Below are 17499 nucleotides of genomic sequence, written 5' to 3'. Positions count from 1 at the left end.
ACGTATAAAAGCTACTATTTATATAGTAGAAAGATTATTCTTTGTATACCTGTATAAATATGAATCTATTTCCTTTGGTCAACGCATTACGCGTGAAAGAATAGAACAATTTCGCTATTTCTTCTTTTGTTGTGTAAATTATTGTCCGAATAAGTACCTTATGAAAGAAAAAATTAAAGAATTTGAGCGGAACATTAGAAAATTTAAGACTGAACGAAAATATTCATTTTACATAACTGTTAGTTGTTTGAAATAACTGTTAACGATTGACAGAATGCGTGTGTAAATTCATAGTCTGTCAACGTTTGTCGGGTCAGCTGGTAGTATAAAAAATAATACACATGGATAAATCATAATTTGATATTTTTGAAACACAGACAGACATACAATATATATTAACTATTACATTATTTAAATATCGTTTGATTAATATTGTAATATATGCGCTTAAAAAAGAGTGACCTTTATCTCTGTAATTTAGTGTAAAAGGAAGAGAGACAAAACATTGTAAAGAATTTTTGTAATATTTATTCTAAAACTTCCAAATTGATATTTGATTAAATATGGTCTAGTGGACTTCCGTTACTATGTAATCGTATAATAAAAGTTTAATTATTTTGTCAAATTTCAAAAAACAATTTTAAAATTAAACTATTTTTCGGATTTTGTCGCGGTTTTAATAATTTAGATTTCTCCTGACGTTTCGAAAACTTTGCAGCCTTCATGGTCGCGAGGGGACTGGGTGCTGTTCATCCGAAAGTCAAAGTTACAATATCAACATTTTAAAAATATACAACTTTTTAAATTAATTAGATATTGGTGGTCCGATCTACGCAGAATGAGCTCACAGTGTCTTGAGGTGGGAACCAACTTATTTCAACGTCCAACATTCGCATAAAGATATGGAATCATTATTCTGTATTCTATTCGTCGTATAATAGAGGAAGCATTTAATATATAACGTTGTGCGTCAGTTGATAATTGTTTACCTAAACATATTTTGTAGCCTTGAAGTTGTTCCTGTCCGACGGAAATATTAATTAGATTTTTATACTAATAAAAAAAATTATTATTTAAAATTTTGTACCATGGTTAAGAAATAATTATAATATTTTCTTATATCTGACTTCTGTGACGCAGTAGTTAACTGACGTGGTTTATTTAATTTACATTATTTTGTAATAACACGAGAACACCTTCATACCTGAGATTATCCCGCACTAGGCTAGCGTGGTGGACTAAGGCCTGAATCCTCTCAATAGTATAGGAGGCCCGTGCTTAGCAGTGGACAGTGTAATACAGACTCAATTATATCAATTGGTGAGGGATATCTCTCGTCGGTCGACATTCAGGACCGAACTCCGCTTACCACTATCATGCCGGGAACTAGCCAGCCTGAAGTAACCGGTAGGGGCTCCCCTTAAGGGACGTTGGCGAGGGCTACAAGATCATGGGGTGCGCAGTCGGCGGAGCGTGGGGCCTAAGGCTAGCACGGGCTAAAATCTCGGCTATAAATAAAAATATCAACCTCACGCGTTAGTATAATAAAAAATATTTTGTAATAGCAGCCGCCCATCCTGGTGGTCACTACACACTAAATTCGGACGACCCCTGCCGCCTGCCAGTGGCCCTCCGATAGCCCCTATTAGTCGCTTCTTACGACAGCCACGGGATACTGTGGTGGAATTCTACAAACGCCCCAAATCCAAGTGTAAATAAGTGTCAACTGGTGTTAAGTGAACTCCAACGACAGAATACCTACAATGCTATCAGAATCATAGATGCACTGCTGGTCTTTTGAAAAAAAATATAGGAATAACAATAGTGGCAGATTCAATTTTTTTTGTAGTCTCAGTTTGCGGGAGTCAAAAAGTAAATTAAAGTCAAAATTCGTAAGTAACATGTTTTATTTAACGGGGTTGAGGCGTAAAAAGTAAGGTAATGTCCTCAAAAATTTTCCGCATTTTTTCCGTCACATTTCAAATTTTTTTTATTATGTCGCCCCAATGCCGCGGCCTATAAGTCCTATTGACAAATCCATCACTATTATAAAATAATTTCATAATCGTAAGGCAATAAAGACGGACCGACGACCGGTGGATGAGGGCGGTCTAGAACCGGTCCCTATGGCGCTCAATGGGGGAGGCCTATGTCCAGCACTGGACGATTCCCGGCAGAAATGATGATGATGATGAAGACAAGACATTCAAGCAGCCATGACGAATATTGCACCAGTGAAAATTTCTGAAACGTATTTCTTTAGCAATAGTCTACGAGCCAATAATGCTTGTATAACAATTATACGTCGATATGTGCTAAATCAAACAGTCGTAACAAAATACTCGTCACGCGCTAAACAACCATACAACCATTTAAAGCATTTATTGCTCTACACACACATAAATACAACAAAAAAGAAGTATAAAAAGAAAAACACACACACACACACACAGTTAACAATACCAGGCACACAACGGATTCCTTGCTTTATGTGTGGTAGAAGAGATACCAGCTCAGTATACGCTGTTAAACAGCACTGATTTTCAGCTGCAGCCCACTATTATCATAGCACAACAAATCTTTTAGTAAAACCAAACAAACGTGTGACTCAGATTACTAAACGTATCTTTATTTGCAATACTGCCGTGCTAAGAGCAAAAGCGTCAGGGAAATCTTATTTCGAGATAATCATAGTTTTGTAAATATAGTTATGTATGTAGACTGCCTCGGTGGCGTAGTTGTACTGCATGCGCGGTACGGCAGTGCTCTGAGGTCCTGGGTTCGAGTCCCGGGTCGGGCAAAGTGATATTTGGGTTTTTCTGCTCAATATTAGCCCGGAGTCTGGAATTTGTGCCCGATATGGCGATAGGCTCGACCCCTATCACATCCTGGGACGGAATACACTCGGCGAAAAGTGGGTGCCTTGGTTGCACCTCTGCATACCCCTTCGGGGATAAATGCGTGATGATGTGTGTGTGTGTGTGTGTAAAATTGAGATAGAGAAACTCTTTAGGGTTTTTTAACAAGTTCTAAACAAGATACCGTTATTGGATGGGTATTTCTTTAAGCTATCTGACGACATAAAAATCAGGAATTTGTTTTTTTTGAGATATTGCTTTTGAGCTTAGCATGGCAGAATTAACTCTTAAACTTTAAAGTGGGTAGACGTTGACTATTTTGGCCTACAACAACACAACTACTCCCGGGCAACGTCAACGGCGAAATACCTAACAAATATAGCTTTATATTTCTAAGAACATTCTTGCGATTCATGTACCTACAGAAATTTCATCTGTTCGGGCTAATTTTATAAAAAAAAAATAGCTGACCCGACAGACATTATAGCGTCTTAACTTTAAATTTGCAGCGCGCATTCTGTCAATCGCTGACAGTTATTTCAAACAATTGACAGTTATATAAAATTAATAATTTCGTAAAGTTTTCATAAATTTTCTAATTTTCCGCGCAATTTTTTGATATTTTTCTTTCATAAGAACCTTCTCCTGACAATAACAAAAACAAGAAAACAAAATTGTGAAATCGGTCCAGCCGTTCACGCGAGATGGCGTGACCAAGGGAAATAGGGATTAAATTTTATATTAAAAAAGAGTATTGGTAAATACAGCATAGAACACATCGGGATTTGCGAATGGAATACCTCATATATTTTATCTTACCCATTATATACCTCTACATTATAAGTATTTTATACTCGCTTATTAAATACTTATAAGTCATAAAACTAAAATAACCAACATTATTATTTACAAGGTAAATTGCAGTACGAAGTTCATATAGTTGCGACCTTACAACACATTTTATGTAACATAAGTAATATATAGAGGAATTATAATTAATTTTGTACCAAAAAGTTGTATCTTTTATTGTTTTGAATGACGAGACGAGCTTGTCGTTCGTCTGATCGTAAGCGATACGATCGCCCATAAACAGTAGACACACCATCCAATACCTTGATTTACAAAGTATTGTTTGCTATTCCACTGCACTCAACATCCTGAGACATGAGATGTTAAGTCTCATTATGTCCAGTAGTATTAGCTCCAATGTCCTTCAAATCGGAACACAACAGTGACTACACACTGCTGCTTAGTGGCCGAAATAGACAGCGCGGTGGTACCTACCCACGCGGACTCTATGAGAGACCTACCACCAGGTATAGTAGTCTGAGATGACTTGCCAATTTTAAAGTGAAACGTTGTCAATGAAAAATAAAACGTCATGATAATAATAATAAAAGTCTTTATTCACTGAGCAAATATAGTAAAGTATCAACGCCGCTGCTCGCAATGTGTTTTGTACAGTCAGTAACAGAATGGATTTCGACAAGGAAACATTGCTGTAAGCTTTGTTAATTCCAAAACGTAGAAAACAACCTAGTCAACACCTACATTTTAAAAATTAACACAAAAATTCTTAAGACACAATGATACATAGTTATCAATGAGTTATTATTAATTAAAATGAAGAAAAGGGATGTTTTACGATAGCACAAAATGATGAGCGAAAATGTTGCGCACCAGCCGTGTTCAATACGCCTACGCTCCGCTGTAAAAATTGGTCACAATTCGCCAATGTAATGAAAGTCTAGCCTTCTGAGATTTCAAACACCCTAATCTAACATTGTAATTATACACGGTCTCTCCTAGGTATGGTCTCCTAGGTATCAAAGAAACTACTTGGTGAATGTCCCTTAAGATTTTGAATATTCAAAACTTGTAAAATGAATACGAACTTGACTTTTCATACATATCAGTTGTAAAATGCTGCTTTAAAGATAGCAGCAAGAATCTTAACTAGATGCTCCGGTAGCATTTTTAGTAACCTAGTGGGGATACTATCAGCCTCGGGGCATTTTGCTTACTCAGTGGCTTGATCAGAGACGACTTCTTCAATCGTAGGCACGTCGACGCCTATGTCGTACATCTTTATGATATTGTAAACATTCTTAGTTCAGGTAAGTTATAGGATTCCAGAATTTATTTAGAAACAGGCCGACATAACTGTGTCCATTTGCGAGGGATAATCTCTTGGCAATTAACATTCTATCTAGACTATACGGTACTTTACATTAAGGTGGTGGTGTCACAATGACCACCCCGTAAAAAACCATTATTCTGACTAAGCCGAGGTGGAAAACATTCAAATAAGACCATCAATTCTTATTGTAGTATTTCTTAAAATTTTCCATTTATATCCGAGTATTAAATAAAATACCTTCACTCAAAATCTGGTGTGAGCTGTGAGTAAACAGGTTTTATATGAAAACAACTTTGACCTTGGTTTCGGTATATGAGATCACCGAAAAACCGGTCTATCCACCTGATGTAGAGAAAGGAATATGGTTATTGCTGGTAGTCTCGGCTTCGCCAATGGAAGCCTTTATCTAGAATAAAAGCCGCACTTTACGAGGATAGCCTTAGGCTATCAAAAGAAAAGGCTAGAAAAGATGTGCTTAATTATCATTTCAGCCGGGAATCGTCCAATGCTGGACATAGGCCTCCCCCATTGAACGCCATAGGACCGGTTCTGGGCCGCCCTCATCCATCGGACTCCGGCGACCCTCACCAGGTCGTCCGTCCATCTTGTGGGGGGCCTGCCTACGCTGTGTCTCCGGTTCGTGGTCGCCACTCCAGAACTGTTCCGCCCCAATGGCCATCAATTCTACGTGTTTAATGCAGCAAACAAAAAATTATGTCACTTTTAATATAATTACTAATTAGAAAGTACAACATAAATGCCTTCGAGCCATAATGAACACATACATAAATAACCCTTCGATAAGAATGCTTGTATTGCAAAAAGATGTATATGTCCCCGTAGACGGAATAAGGACCTTAACTATAATAATAATAAGCGCGAAAGAGATCCGAGACCTTAGTAACCAATACGCAAACTGAGACATTGTATTGTATTTTGGTGGTATAATATATTTTATATCCGCCCGAATAGCGAACAACGTCACAAAGTATTAAAACGTGCCAAAGTGGCCCACGTTAGTGTGTCGGGTTCCGGGATCAGGGGCCTTATTCTCTATCCCGCACGTTATTTTGACAGTGCGTAACAAGCACTTAACATAACGCATCATGTTTAGGACTATAGAAATTTGGTTTACAGAATACCATTCCACGCACATTTCTCGAAGATAACATGACACGGCCGCGTTACGCGTTTACACTATCATACAGAATAAGGGCCCAGCCTGTGTATATTCGGTTCCAGCACATAATTGTGTCGACTGCCGGGTATTAATCATGTCTCGTCAGTCGACATTCTATTAGACTCCAGTCCACTTACCATCAAGTGTAGAGGGTTTACCGTGCACGTATTAAAATGTTTTAGCCTATAATGTCTCAAAGTTTGCCAAAGGCCTCTTTAAGATCCGTGAATCACGATCCTGCGCTGTAGTGGAACAGTTGTTTTTAGTCCAATTCGTCCCATCACCTCTTTGGTCAACTTCGACATCTACGAGCAGTATCAAGAAGACGTCACAAAATGGTAATCACGGCTAAGAGCTCTAAATGAGTCCGGTTCTTCCCATTTCCTCTTTGGTCTACTTCGACAGCTACGAACGGTATCAAGAAGACTTCACAAAGTGGCAATCACGGCTAAGAGCTCTAAATGAGGCTGGTTCTTCCCATTGCCTCTTTGGTCTACTTCGACAGCTACGAACGGTATCAAGAAGACTTCACAAAGTGGCAATCACGGCTAAGAGCTCTAAATGAGGCTGGTTCTTCCCATTGCCTCTTTGGTCTACTTCGACAGCTACGAACGGTATCAAGAAGACTTCACAAAGTGGCAATCACGGCTAAGAGCTTTAAATGGGTCCGGTTCTTCCCATTGCCTCTTTGGTCTACTTCGACAGCTACGAACGGTATCAAGAAGACTTCACAAAGTGGCAATCACGGCTAAGAGCTTTAAATGGGTCCGGTTTTTCCCATTGCCTCTTTGGTCTACTTCGACAGCTACGAACGGTATCAAGAAGATTTCACAAAGTGGCAATCACGGCTAAGAGCTTTAAATGGGTCCGGTTCTTCCCATTGCCTCTTTGGTCTACTTCGACAGCTACGAACGGTATCAAGAAAACTTCACAAAATGGCAATCCTAGCCCAGAGCTCGTCAGATATAATATATGACTGCGTGACCAGTCCTATTCTATTTAAACTTAAGTATTTACAGAAATAAAATAGATTAAAAGACAAATCATATTTTATCAAATTCGTACGCTGATGGTAACAAAACAAACAGGATTCGACGTCTCTCTCTCTGTAGTCGGTCCCTCATGACTGAGGTTTGTGGTCATCATTAGATCTAATGCATTTAGAGCGGATTATTTGTCTCCAGCGGTTTCTGTTATTGCATCTTCAATAAATTTGTAGAACTTGGTGGCAAACGAGTCTTTAATCTAGTCTGTCTATCGAGTTGGTGCTCGGCCTCGAGAACGTTTACCTTCGGTATTGCCAACGATACAAGTCTATCTAGATTTTCGTCGCCTTTCCGTATAACGTGTCCGAACTATTTATAGGTATATAAGTATAAGTCCGAGGCCAAATTATTGTTTAATTTTAGGTCAGGTATCATGCACAACTTTCCAAACATCGATATATGTACTACGTACTAGATCTGATGTTCCGAACACTCACTGTTTTCAATTGAAATGTACTGTAATTCGGTTTAGGTTGCCATTTAACTTAAATAAAGTGCTTTAGCTTTGCATAAAGAGGTTGGTTAGATGCACGATTGATGTTTTAGCACTGCAGCGAACTTTGCCAGATTTTGAAGAAATAGTTCATATGGACGTTCGTGTTTATTGGTAGAGTATACGTCAATGTTTCTAAATGAATACATTTTTCTTATTAGGTGTTGGTCACCGTTCCGTCCGCGTGAAGACTTATTTCCGAGTAAGAGTAGCCTATATACTAAACACCCGTGGGAAGCCTCGAATAACACCTATATATTATGATGAAAAATAATTTGAATTTTTGAATATATGCAAATAAACTCTTGGAATATAGTTTTAATTTGCTTTGTTATAATTATTTTCTTAATTGAGTTTGACAAATTTAAAGCTGGGTTACAATTAGTCTTTTAATAAAGAGTATATAATTATTTATAATATATTTATGGAGCGTAAAATCTGAAGAATACAAGTATATTTATTTATTCCTTTATCGTATGCTATATTTATTTTTAGTCAAATTTGTCTGCCTGGATATTAATATATGAAATTTATCAACCTATGCTAAGCCAGCGTGGTTAAAGAAGGATTATTAAACCTTTTAGTACAATACTATATGTTTTAAGTACTTTTTTCTTTTTTATATTATACTGCTAAACAAAATAGGGGTATAAGATTTTAGCCCTAACTCTTATTTAAACTACAATTTGGTTTAAATAAATTGTATTTTTGTTTTTAAATTACCAAAAATAACAAAAAACTCCGTTTGTATAATTTATATTTAAAAAGCATACATTATTGGCAAATTTATAAATAATAGAAGTGCATCGCTCGACGCTCTACCAGCAAAGCAATAGTTCGGGAGACATGCAATTCAGTTAGGGTTGGCATTATGACCTAAACTCATTCGCTTCAATTAATAACAAGACTCAAAAGACTCAATTCAATGATTAATACTTAAAATACCTGAAAAACTACTTAAAATGTGCATTCTGATTAGAAAGTAAAGGTAATTCAATGTCGTCACTGTGTTTTTAGGTGTTTATAAATTTTTGGCCACTAGATTGAGAACTACTAACAAGAACTACTAAAAAAAGCCGATGTTTTTTTGTTTTTTAATATATTCGTTTATCAAACATTGTATAGTGGCCAGTTATAATTAAAAAAATTATCAAAAAGTTTTCTTATATGTACTTTAAAATTTTGTTTGCATTTTGTTGATCAATTTAAATATACACATAATGTGTAGCGCAACAATAAATAATTTTATTTTTATTTCCAATACATATCTGGTATTACTACGATTAAATTTGAAATGTATTATTTAAGAAAATAAATGTACCGTATAAATATTGTAAAATATAGTCCGCTCGAAGTAACTGGTTCTCTAGAAGTAAGTTCAGTACTTAAAACGACATCAAAGGTGCAAGCTGTATTTTAAATCATAAAATTAATTTAAAAATAGAATCAAGTGTACATCCATCTTTATTTATGTATAAAAAATATTATTATTCAAATTAAATTAGGTAAACAATTATAATTTATTTATAAAATAAATACTAAAATTTATTCAGACAGTTAAAACAACGAGACAATGGAGTCGTTACCAAGTGATCCTATACTTGAGTATAATGATGATACTTTTGAATCTCTACGAAAACAATACAATTTTGAAAAGAAAGAAGATATGGATGCGGCTATCGACGTCTTCGAAGAATGGCTGAAGAAACAGAATCATTTCACTAGGAAGGAGTACCGTAAGTTTTTACTTGACTATGGTAGAGCGCCTCTGTGGCTTAGTTGTGTTACAAGCTAACTTCCTCTTTAAGGCCTGGGCTTCGAATGCTGGTTCGGTAAAGTAATATTGAGGTTTTCTGCTCAGTATCAGGCATGAACCCGGAATCTGAACGTTTATGTGCGATGGTACTGTTACCATGTGACAGAGGAAAGCCTGTGCTCGCCTAGAGAGTGGGGAAAACTGGAAAAGATTTTTTTTACGTTATGCGTATTATACTTTTACAACTGTGGAATGTCGTAACTTATTATTTCCACTATATACCTGTGGTGATGAAAATTGAATTGTCTGTATTGAAACCAATACTCCTTAATTAGATTTTTAAAAACGAGGTCACTATAATATATTTAAGGAACAAAAAATATCTGCTATATTTTTGGCATAACGAGGTCTGTGAGCGAAGGTGACCCTTTAAAATCAAGTTGGCTGTCAACTCGTTTGCCTTTGTACACCCACATCACGCATTTATCTCCGAAGGGGTAGGCAGAGGCGCAGCCAGGGCACCCACTTTTTGCCAAGTGTGCTCCCATGATGTGATAGGGCAAGCCTATCGCCATATCTGGCATAAATTCCAGATTCCAGGCTGATACTAAGCAGAAAAAACCCAAATATAATTTTGTCGGAACCGGGATTTGAACCCAGGACCTCAGAGCGTTGCCGTGCCGCGCATTCAGTGTAACTACGCCACCGAGGCAGTCTGCCCTTATAGACTATGAAAAAATAGATATATGAAATACACCAAACAAAATAGAAGTAATTGAATAGTGGCTAGATTATAATTGTTTATAATAAACTCGTTTCCTCTTAAATATTGACCATCAAAATCTACATTAAAATTAAAGAAAATCATATCATTTATATTAATTTCAATATAATTGGCTTCTTAATTTGCCTTGTTACATTGTGTATTTAATTGCCATCCACTGTTACTTTACCATTTACACGTGCTGAAGGTCAACTTAATTTTATTGTTATGTTAAATAACATTAATATGTTACTTATTTCACTAGTCTTTTTGTTTATATTTGATCATGGAAAAATGTAGAATTGTCTGACTAAAGGATTAAGGGCAGAATAATACAGTATTGTTATATACTAACCAAATTTTGCTTCGGTTCCACCCGCGTGAAAATGGTTTCCCGTGATATAAATCCCGCTATATATTTTCCCGGGATAGAAAGTAGCCTATATCCTTTGCAGATTCTCAAACTATCTCCTTTGTCAAATTTTATCGAAATGCATTTAGTTTTTGAGTTTATCGCTTTCAAACAGATGCGTCCGAGACTTTATTTCATAATATGGCCACAACATTTCTTTTCGAAAAAAGAGTTACAAAAATCCTTAATTAACAAAGCTTATCTATAGTATTATCAATTATTTAATTTTTGTCTTTAAATATCAGTATGTTACTAGACATTATCGAGTTAGTGCAGTGTTAATTCTTGGTATTGGTGTTTCGCTATTTTTTTACCACTGGGGAGGAGAGTGTAAGGGTTGCGTTGGTTTCACCGATCATAGCCCAAAATCGAGTATAGAATCATCAGAGCGAGTCCCTAACCCTATGTAATATTTACACCCACACCGGCATGCCAACGAAAACCCGCGGTGGCTTTCGGAGCAAACGGAACGGCCCCGGAGACGTTTCTCTGCTTGAAAAAATTTGTGCGGGTCTGATGCATTTATTTTCATTTTTTCCAGCCCGAGAACACTTGGAGAGGCTGATCATCCTCCACAAAGGTTCAGTGGAGAGGGCGAAGACTCACATGGACAAACTGTGCACTTTGAAGACCTTATTACCTCACTTCTTCGAGCATTATGACGTTCGAAATGATTGTGCTTCATACATAAATGACGCTTTGTAAGTATAATGTATTTATTTTACTTTTACGCAGGAGCGTTTTGACTATCTGTGAGCTAAATTTTATCAAAATCCATTCAACTTTGATAATCTATGATCCCAATACCTTAATGGTACGACACCGCACTGAGGTCCTGGGTTCGAATCCCGGGTTGGGCTTAGTAATATTTGGGGTTTCTGCTCAGTATCAGCCCAGACTCTGAACTTTATGCACGATGGTAACAGACTCGCCTCTATCACATTATAGGACCGAAAACACACGGCCAAAGTTGGTGCAGTATTGCACCTGCATCTACGCCTATAGCTAGAATCATATAATTATTTTTGGCAAATAATTAATGTTAATAATAATAATAATATCAGCCCTGTATTATATACTTGCCCACTGCTGAGCACGGGCCTCCTCTACTATTCTGAGGGATTAGGACTTAGTCCACCACGCTGGCCTAGTGCGGATTGGTAGACTTCACACACCTTCGAAATTCCTATAGAGAACTTCTCAGATGTGCAGGTTTCCTCACGATGTTTTCCTTCACCGTTAAAGCGAACGATAAATTCACAAAGAATACACACATGATTTTTAGAAAAGTAAGAGGTGTGTGCCCTTGGGATTTAAACCTGCGAACATTCGTCTTGGCAGTCCCTTCCACACCCAAATAGGCTATCGCTGCTTTAATATTATTTTTCAGTATCCACGCGATGATGTCTAAGCTGACGCCAGAGCACTACAGAGTATATTTATGTAAAGTGAATATCAACGGTAAATTTCCTCCCAATTTTATAATGAAATTATACATAATGACTATAATAGTAAGTATTCATTCATACTTTCTACTTCAAAATTTAATTTTGATAGCTTTGAATGACGAGACGAGCTTGCCGTTCGCCTGATGGTAAGCGATTAGATCGACCATAAACAGTAGAAACACCATCCAATACTTTGAATTACAAGGTATTGTTTGGTATTCCACTGCGCTTGCCATCCGGAGACATGAGATGTAAAGTTTCATTATCTCCAGTAGTTACACTGGCTATAATGTCCTCCAAACCGAAACACAACGGTGACTAGACACTGCTGCTTGGCGGCATAATAGACATTGCGGTGGTACCTACCCAGGTGGACTCTCACTTACGAGAGATCTACCACCAGTAAATATATCATATTTTTAAGGCACTGCAAAGTAAGCCAACTGCGTTTAATCGTATAGTGGCGTTCCGACAGAATATTGATTGATGAGAGATGACTGTTCTTCGTTAGTAGCAACAACTATGCCGGCCTATTACACCAGACACTATACACTAGCTGATCTTCGTGACCCATTTATATCGGCCACTATGGCGGATTTTAAACCTTGTGTATGGTGGTCGCTATGCGACAGAAATAAATGTTATAATGTAGTTAAAATAATAACAAAATAAAAAAAATACTAAACATCATTAGTATAAAAAAATAAAGCACCACATCACTAACGTTGTAGGTATAGTATTCTTATGTTCTGTCGCTTAGGGACGCGACTGTGTCGCGATCAGTGCTTCTATGTCAAATAAATTCAAATTAAAAGTAACTTTACCATGACTTGCAGTGTTTTTTTTTTGTTTTTCTGAATTTGTGTAGTATCACGGCTATTTTGAATAAGCACACATTTATTATGTGTTAAATTAATATTTGTTTTTTTTCATATCACATACGGACCCTAATAATCAAACGTGGGCCTCTAGGGGCACGGGGGAGAGGAGAGCTACCTCTTTATAAGCGTCAGCTGTCTCACTTGACAGCTGTCACCTCCACCTGACTTTTGCATGAACCACAGACCCAACAATGCTACAGTTTGAACCCTAAATCCAGATTTGTTTTATCTTTTCCGATTTAAAACATATAGGACCTTGCAAAACAAGTTAAGTCACAATATTCTTATTTTTTATGGTAAAACAATTTAATGTGTAATTTCTTACAGTATTCCGAATATCTAACATCTCATGACTATTGCGACGGCTTCGTAATTTTAGTTGACCTGAGACATTCTAACATTATGGATATTATAAAGGAGATAAATCTTCTCGAGCTACGTCAAATAATAGCAATAGCAATGGTAAGTTTTAATGGTAATTATAATAAAGGTCAATATTGAAAGAACACAATTGGAAAGTCAGACATATATTAACAGTATGATCAATTCGACGATTGTGACGAGAATTCACAACGCGGTACGAGCGCAGTCCGAACATTCAACAACATCGTCCCACCGGTTTTAAGATCGATTTAGAACTACCTTTATAGTTTTAAGTATGAAGGTAGTTCTAAATCGATCTGAACTACCTTCATTGTGATTAGTTATAATTAATGTAGTTTATAGAATTGTACCCATTAATATATACGCATATGTACTATAGATATTATACAAATACCCGTATGAGTAGCCTGTACCTATCAACTTATTTTATTTTGTTTGTATCTCATGTAGATAATCGAATTCTTATGAGATAATAAAGTTGTTTAACCGTAAAATTAGTTTAAATGATTGCTAAACAACTGAAATCTATACTACCGTATCGTAGTAGCTGGTTCAAATTCCGGGTGGGGCAGTGATATATTTTACTCAGTATTAGCCTGAAGTCTGGTAATGTCTAATCGGAATAGGCTCGCTCCTTATCATATGCGACCTAAGACAGCTGGCGAAATATGCGTGTGTTACCCTCTGCCCTTGAAAAGGGGAGAAGATCAAGCTATGTATATATCAGAATGATTACCAAAACTATGTGTTTTTCTCCACTCAGGAAGGGTACGGCTTGAGGATCAAAGGAATACACATGCTGACGTCATCATCTACGATTGACATGCTGACGAAGATAATGAAGCAAATGTTCAGCGCCAAGATAGGCGGTCGGATCTTCGTGCACAGAACCATGGAGTCGCTGTGCGAGGTGGTGCCGAAAGACATCTTGCCTGTCGAATATGGTGGAACACAAGAGTCCCTTGAGAGCATTTATGGTAAACATTTAGGATTAAGCATTTTGTTCTTCTTTTAATCACAAGTGGCAGCTGGCTATAGTCCAGGAGGTCCATCGGCCAGGTTCGAGTCAAAGGTATTAACTAATTAGGTATTAATTCCCAGATTCTTAGAACTGGGTTCCAAAGTCTTACGTTAAACAGTTGAATAGTAAAAATGTATTTGATCTGCATTTTGCTGATATAGTGTGTTTTGAATCTGCATTGCAGTTAGATGAAGAATATTTAAAAGATTTCATTTTCTAAAATGTTCGATTAAGGATTTTACCAAACCGATGTTCCGTTTCATTCAATTCTGAATAGTTAATTAATGAAAATGAACTCATGAATGGGTGATAAATAAAATCCTACAATATACAGTCTTATAAAAAATTCGCTAAGCTATGCTTAGTATACACAAATTTACTCGATCAGCTGTAAGTCAAAACCCTCCATCTTGCCCTTTAATAAGGTTTAAACTAGGAACCAGTGGTGTTTTTGACAGCTATTTAAGCAATTCTTAACCACCTCTTACTGATAATATTTAGATCAATAATGTATCCATTGTTACATAATTCGTTTTTGTTTCAGAAAAATGGCTCGATGTTCTAACAACAAAAGAGTTTATGGAGTATTTGCAAGTGATGAACCAGGCTCGGAGCCGAGAAGACCTCAGGCTCAACGACACCTTCAAAGAAGAATACATGAGCATTGCTGGAACTTTTAGAACTCTTAGCGTGGATTGAGCACATTGTGTATTTAGGGCCGATTTACATCAAATAAAAGTTATTCAAAGCATAAAATACAACGCAGTTGTGCGGCATATCGGTTTCCAGCAAAAAAGTCCCCGATTTCAACTATCTAATTTTGTTTTTGAAAGTGCCTTTTCTCTTCATGTAATACCCGGGAATCCTTCCCCCCTACTCTTCGCTCTCCCAGCTACGCAACTGATACCTAAAATTTGGAAATTATTGTCGTATGAATAAAATGTGTTAATTGCTTGACGTCTCTATGAGGTTATAATTCTATGATCGGTAACTTTTACCTGGTGATTGTAATCGGTCTTTCAATTAATAATGATTTTTAACATAATGTATTTAGTTAGCGTGTCTTTGTTTACTTTTATTTTGGTGAATTTAAGGTATTACAATACGTTTTAATTTAAAAAACATAGTGCTAATGTATAGTCCAGAATGGACGTTGGGAGAAATGTAAAGATATGGATTTACCACTATGATTATAATTATTGTTGACGAATTCTATAATGTTTTTTATGGTTACGCGAATGTTCGCGACATTGCAACTTTCATCGCTACAGAACCCAAAAGACCAGCAGCCAGACTAGAAGACAATGTGAGCTCATTCTGGATAGATCGGAGCGTCAACAGCTAAAAAAAATGTATAATGGTAAAATGTACGTAGATATCGTAACTTTGACATTTTGAACGACCATAATCCCAATCCGCTCCGTGATCATAAAGCCTGCAAAGTTGTTGATATTTACTGTCTTTTTCTAAAAGCACTTATGACTCTACATTAAACCACGTTTTCCTAGAATGTAAGTAACAGAGAAAAATCTTAAAAAAATGTTGATCGTTGTTTTATTTCTATTTAAATTACCTATTCGGTGTCCATAATACATTGTTTATACAAATTTCACCAAAACGCCTGCATGATTTGAGAAGTATTGCAGTCTGATTTTAATATGCAAATATTGTTGCATCTAAACAACTTTAGGCGCAATTTTTAGTAACGACTGAATCTAACTTCTTAAAGAGAAAGATGCAATCAAAAGAAAGAAAGATACTCAAAAAAATGTACATCAAAACGGCAGCTGATCTTAAAGGCTAATCTACATCAAGTTGGAACAAAATATGTTAAAACGAATATCCTTATTTTGACTGCAATTTTTGTTATATATAATATAATATCAGCCGTTTATTATACACTGTCCCACTGTTGGGCACGGGCTCCCTCTACCACTGAGAGGGATTAGGCCTTAGTCCACCACGCTGGCCCAGTGCGGATTGGAAGACTTCACACACCCTTGAAAATTCCTATAGATAATTTTTTTGTTGTTTGATTATTATCATTTAAATCTTTTATGGCCTTTCAATTAACTCTAATAGTGTTTGATGCACAATAAATACCGTTTGGTATTTGTGATTATTCATTTATTTTAGACGTGTTGCTAAATATAGTTGTACAATAAAATTCGTTATCATTGACCTATTAAATGATAGTTTCATATTTTCCATCTTAGAAAAGTCATGTTTATTAAATGAAAACATTAGTTGCAAACATTTAATAAACATGAATTTTCTGATGATGCAATGAAGGTTCATTGTCTCAAGAATTCACTCCAACCCAGCACATTGTGTAGCAGAAAAAAAAAAATAGTAACCTGTAGGCACAGAAGTTGCACCTCTGAGTACTTTCTTCTTCTTCTTCTTGTAGTGCCTCTCCAACTAGTGAAGATTGGCGGTCAACTCAGCATACTTTCCCTTGTCCTTTGCAAGGCGAAATATTTCTTCAGCGCTTACAATTCCCGTCCACTCGCGGATATTCCGTAACCACGATTTTTTCCTTCGACCGATTTTCCTTTTACCTGCTACTTTTCCCATCATTATGAGCTGAAGGAGCACGTATCTGATTACCTTAAAATTATACAAATATGTATGTTGGACTAAATATATAAATTATATATGTTTTTTATATGGGCACATCAAAGTCACCCACTGCTTCTGATGGTAACTGGAGTGGGGTCCAATACAATGTGAACCGATGAGATATGATTACCCCTCGCCGGTCGACACAATTATGCCGGCCTGTTCGAACCGGGTATATACAGGCTGAACCCGGAACACGACACACTTACGTGGATCACAATGGCGGGTTTTGACACCTTGTGTACGGTGGTCGCTATCCGGGCGGATATAAAATATATCCTACCACCAGCATTTATAATAATAATACGATAAAAAATGTACTTCAAATTATCATTTACGGTAAATAGTATCCAGAGGGCTCTCGTCATCGCCATATTCGATTGGAAATAATATCTTCACTCACACGATTCCATAGTTTTTTGTATCGAAATACTAATATCTTCGCTCTAAACATTTGCTTCATTATTTTCGTAAGGACGTCGATTATTCAAAAAT

At 36.6% G+C, this 17499-nt stretch overlaps 1 protein-coding gene across 2 annotated transcripts; it reads left to right on the top strand.

Annotated features, from left to right (window-relative positions):
• The first annotated feature begins 9094 nt into the window (after positions 1 to 9094).
• Positions 9095 to 15928, top strand: LOC115448102. 2 transcript variants are annotated; one of them, XM_030175405.1, is made up of 7 exons: positions 9095 to 9119; positions 9271 to 9453; positions 11190 to 11349; positions 12039 to 12159; positions 13305 to 13439; positions 14125 to 14338; positions 14927 to 15928. In XM_030175405.1, exons 2-7 carry the CDS (start codon positions 9291 to 9293, stop codon positions 15079 to 15081), a joined length of 948 nt encoding a protein of 315 aa, XP_030031265.1. In that variant the 5' UTR covers positions 9095 to 9119; positions 9271 to 9290; the 3' UTR covers positions 15082 to 15928. The 2 variants fall into 2 exon arrangements, with proteins under 2 accessions (XP_030031265.1, XP_030031266.1); XM_030175406.2 differs by having other exon boundaries at positions 9119 to 9189.
• Positions 15929 to 17499: the final 1571 nt, after the last annotated feature.

This window comes from Manduca sexta, chromosome 9 (assembly GCF_014839805.1).
Source record: "Manduca sexta isolate Smith_Timp_Sample1 chromosome 9, JHU_Msex_v1.0, whole genome shotgun sequence".
In the NCBI taxonomy this organism is placed as follows: domain Eukaryota; kingdom Metazoa; phylum Arthropoda; class Insecta; order Lepidoptera; family Sphingidae; genus Manduca; species Manduca sexta.
This window is presented reverse-complemented; position numbering and strand designations above follow the sequence as displayed.

Excerpts from the sequence above, each read along its gene's own strand:
- LOC115448102 (XM_030175405.1), top strand. The coding sequence starts at position 9,291 with ATGGAGTCGTTACCAAGTGATCCTATACTTGAGTATAATGATGATACT. Across the intron at positions 11,350-12,038 it reads TCATACATAAATGACGCTTT|TATCCACGCGATGATGTCTA; the intron begins GTAAGTATAATG and ends ATTATTTTTCAG. Across the intron at positions 13,440-14,124 it reads AAATAATAGCAATAGCAATG|GAAGGGTACGGCTTGAGGAT; the intron begins GTAAGTTTTAAT and ends TTCTCCACTCAG.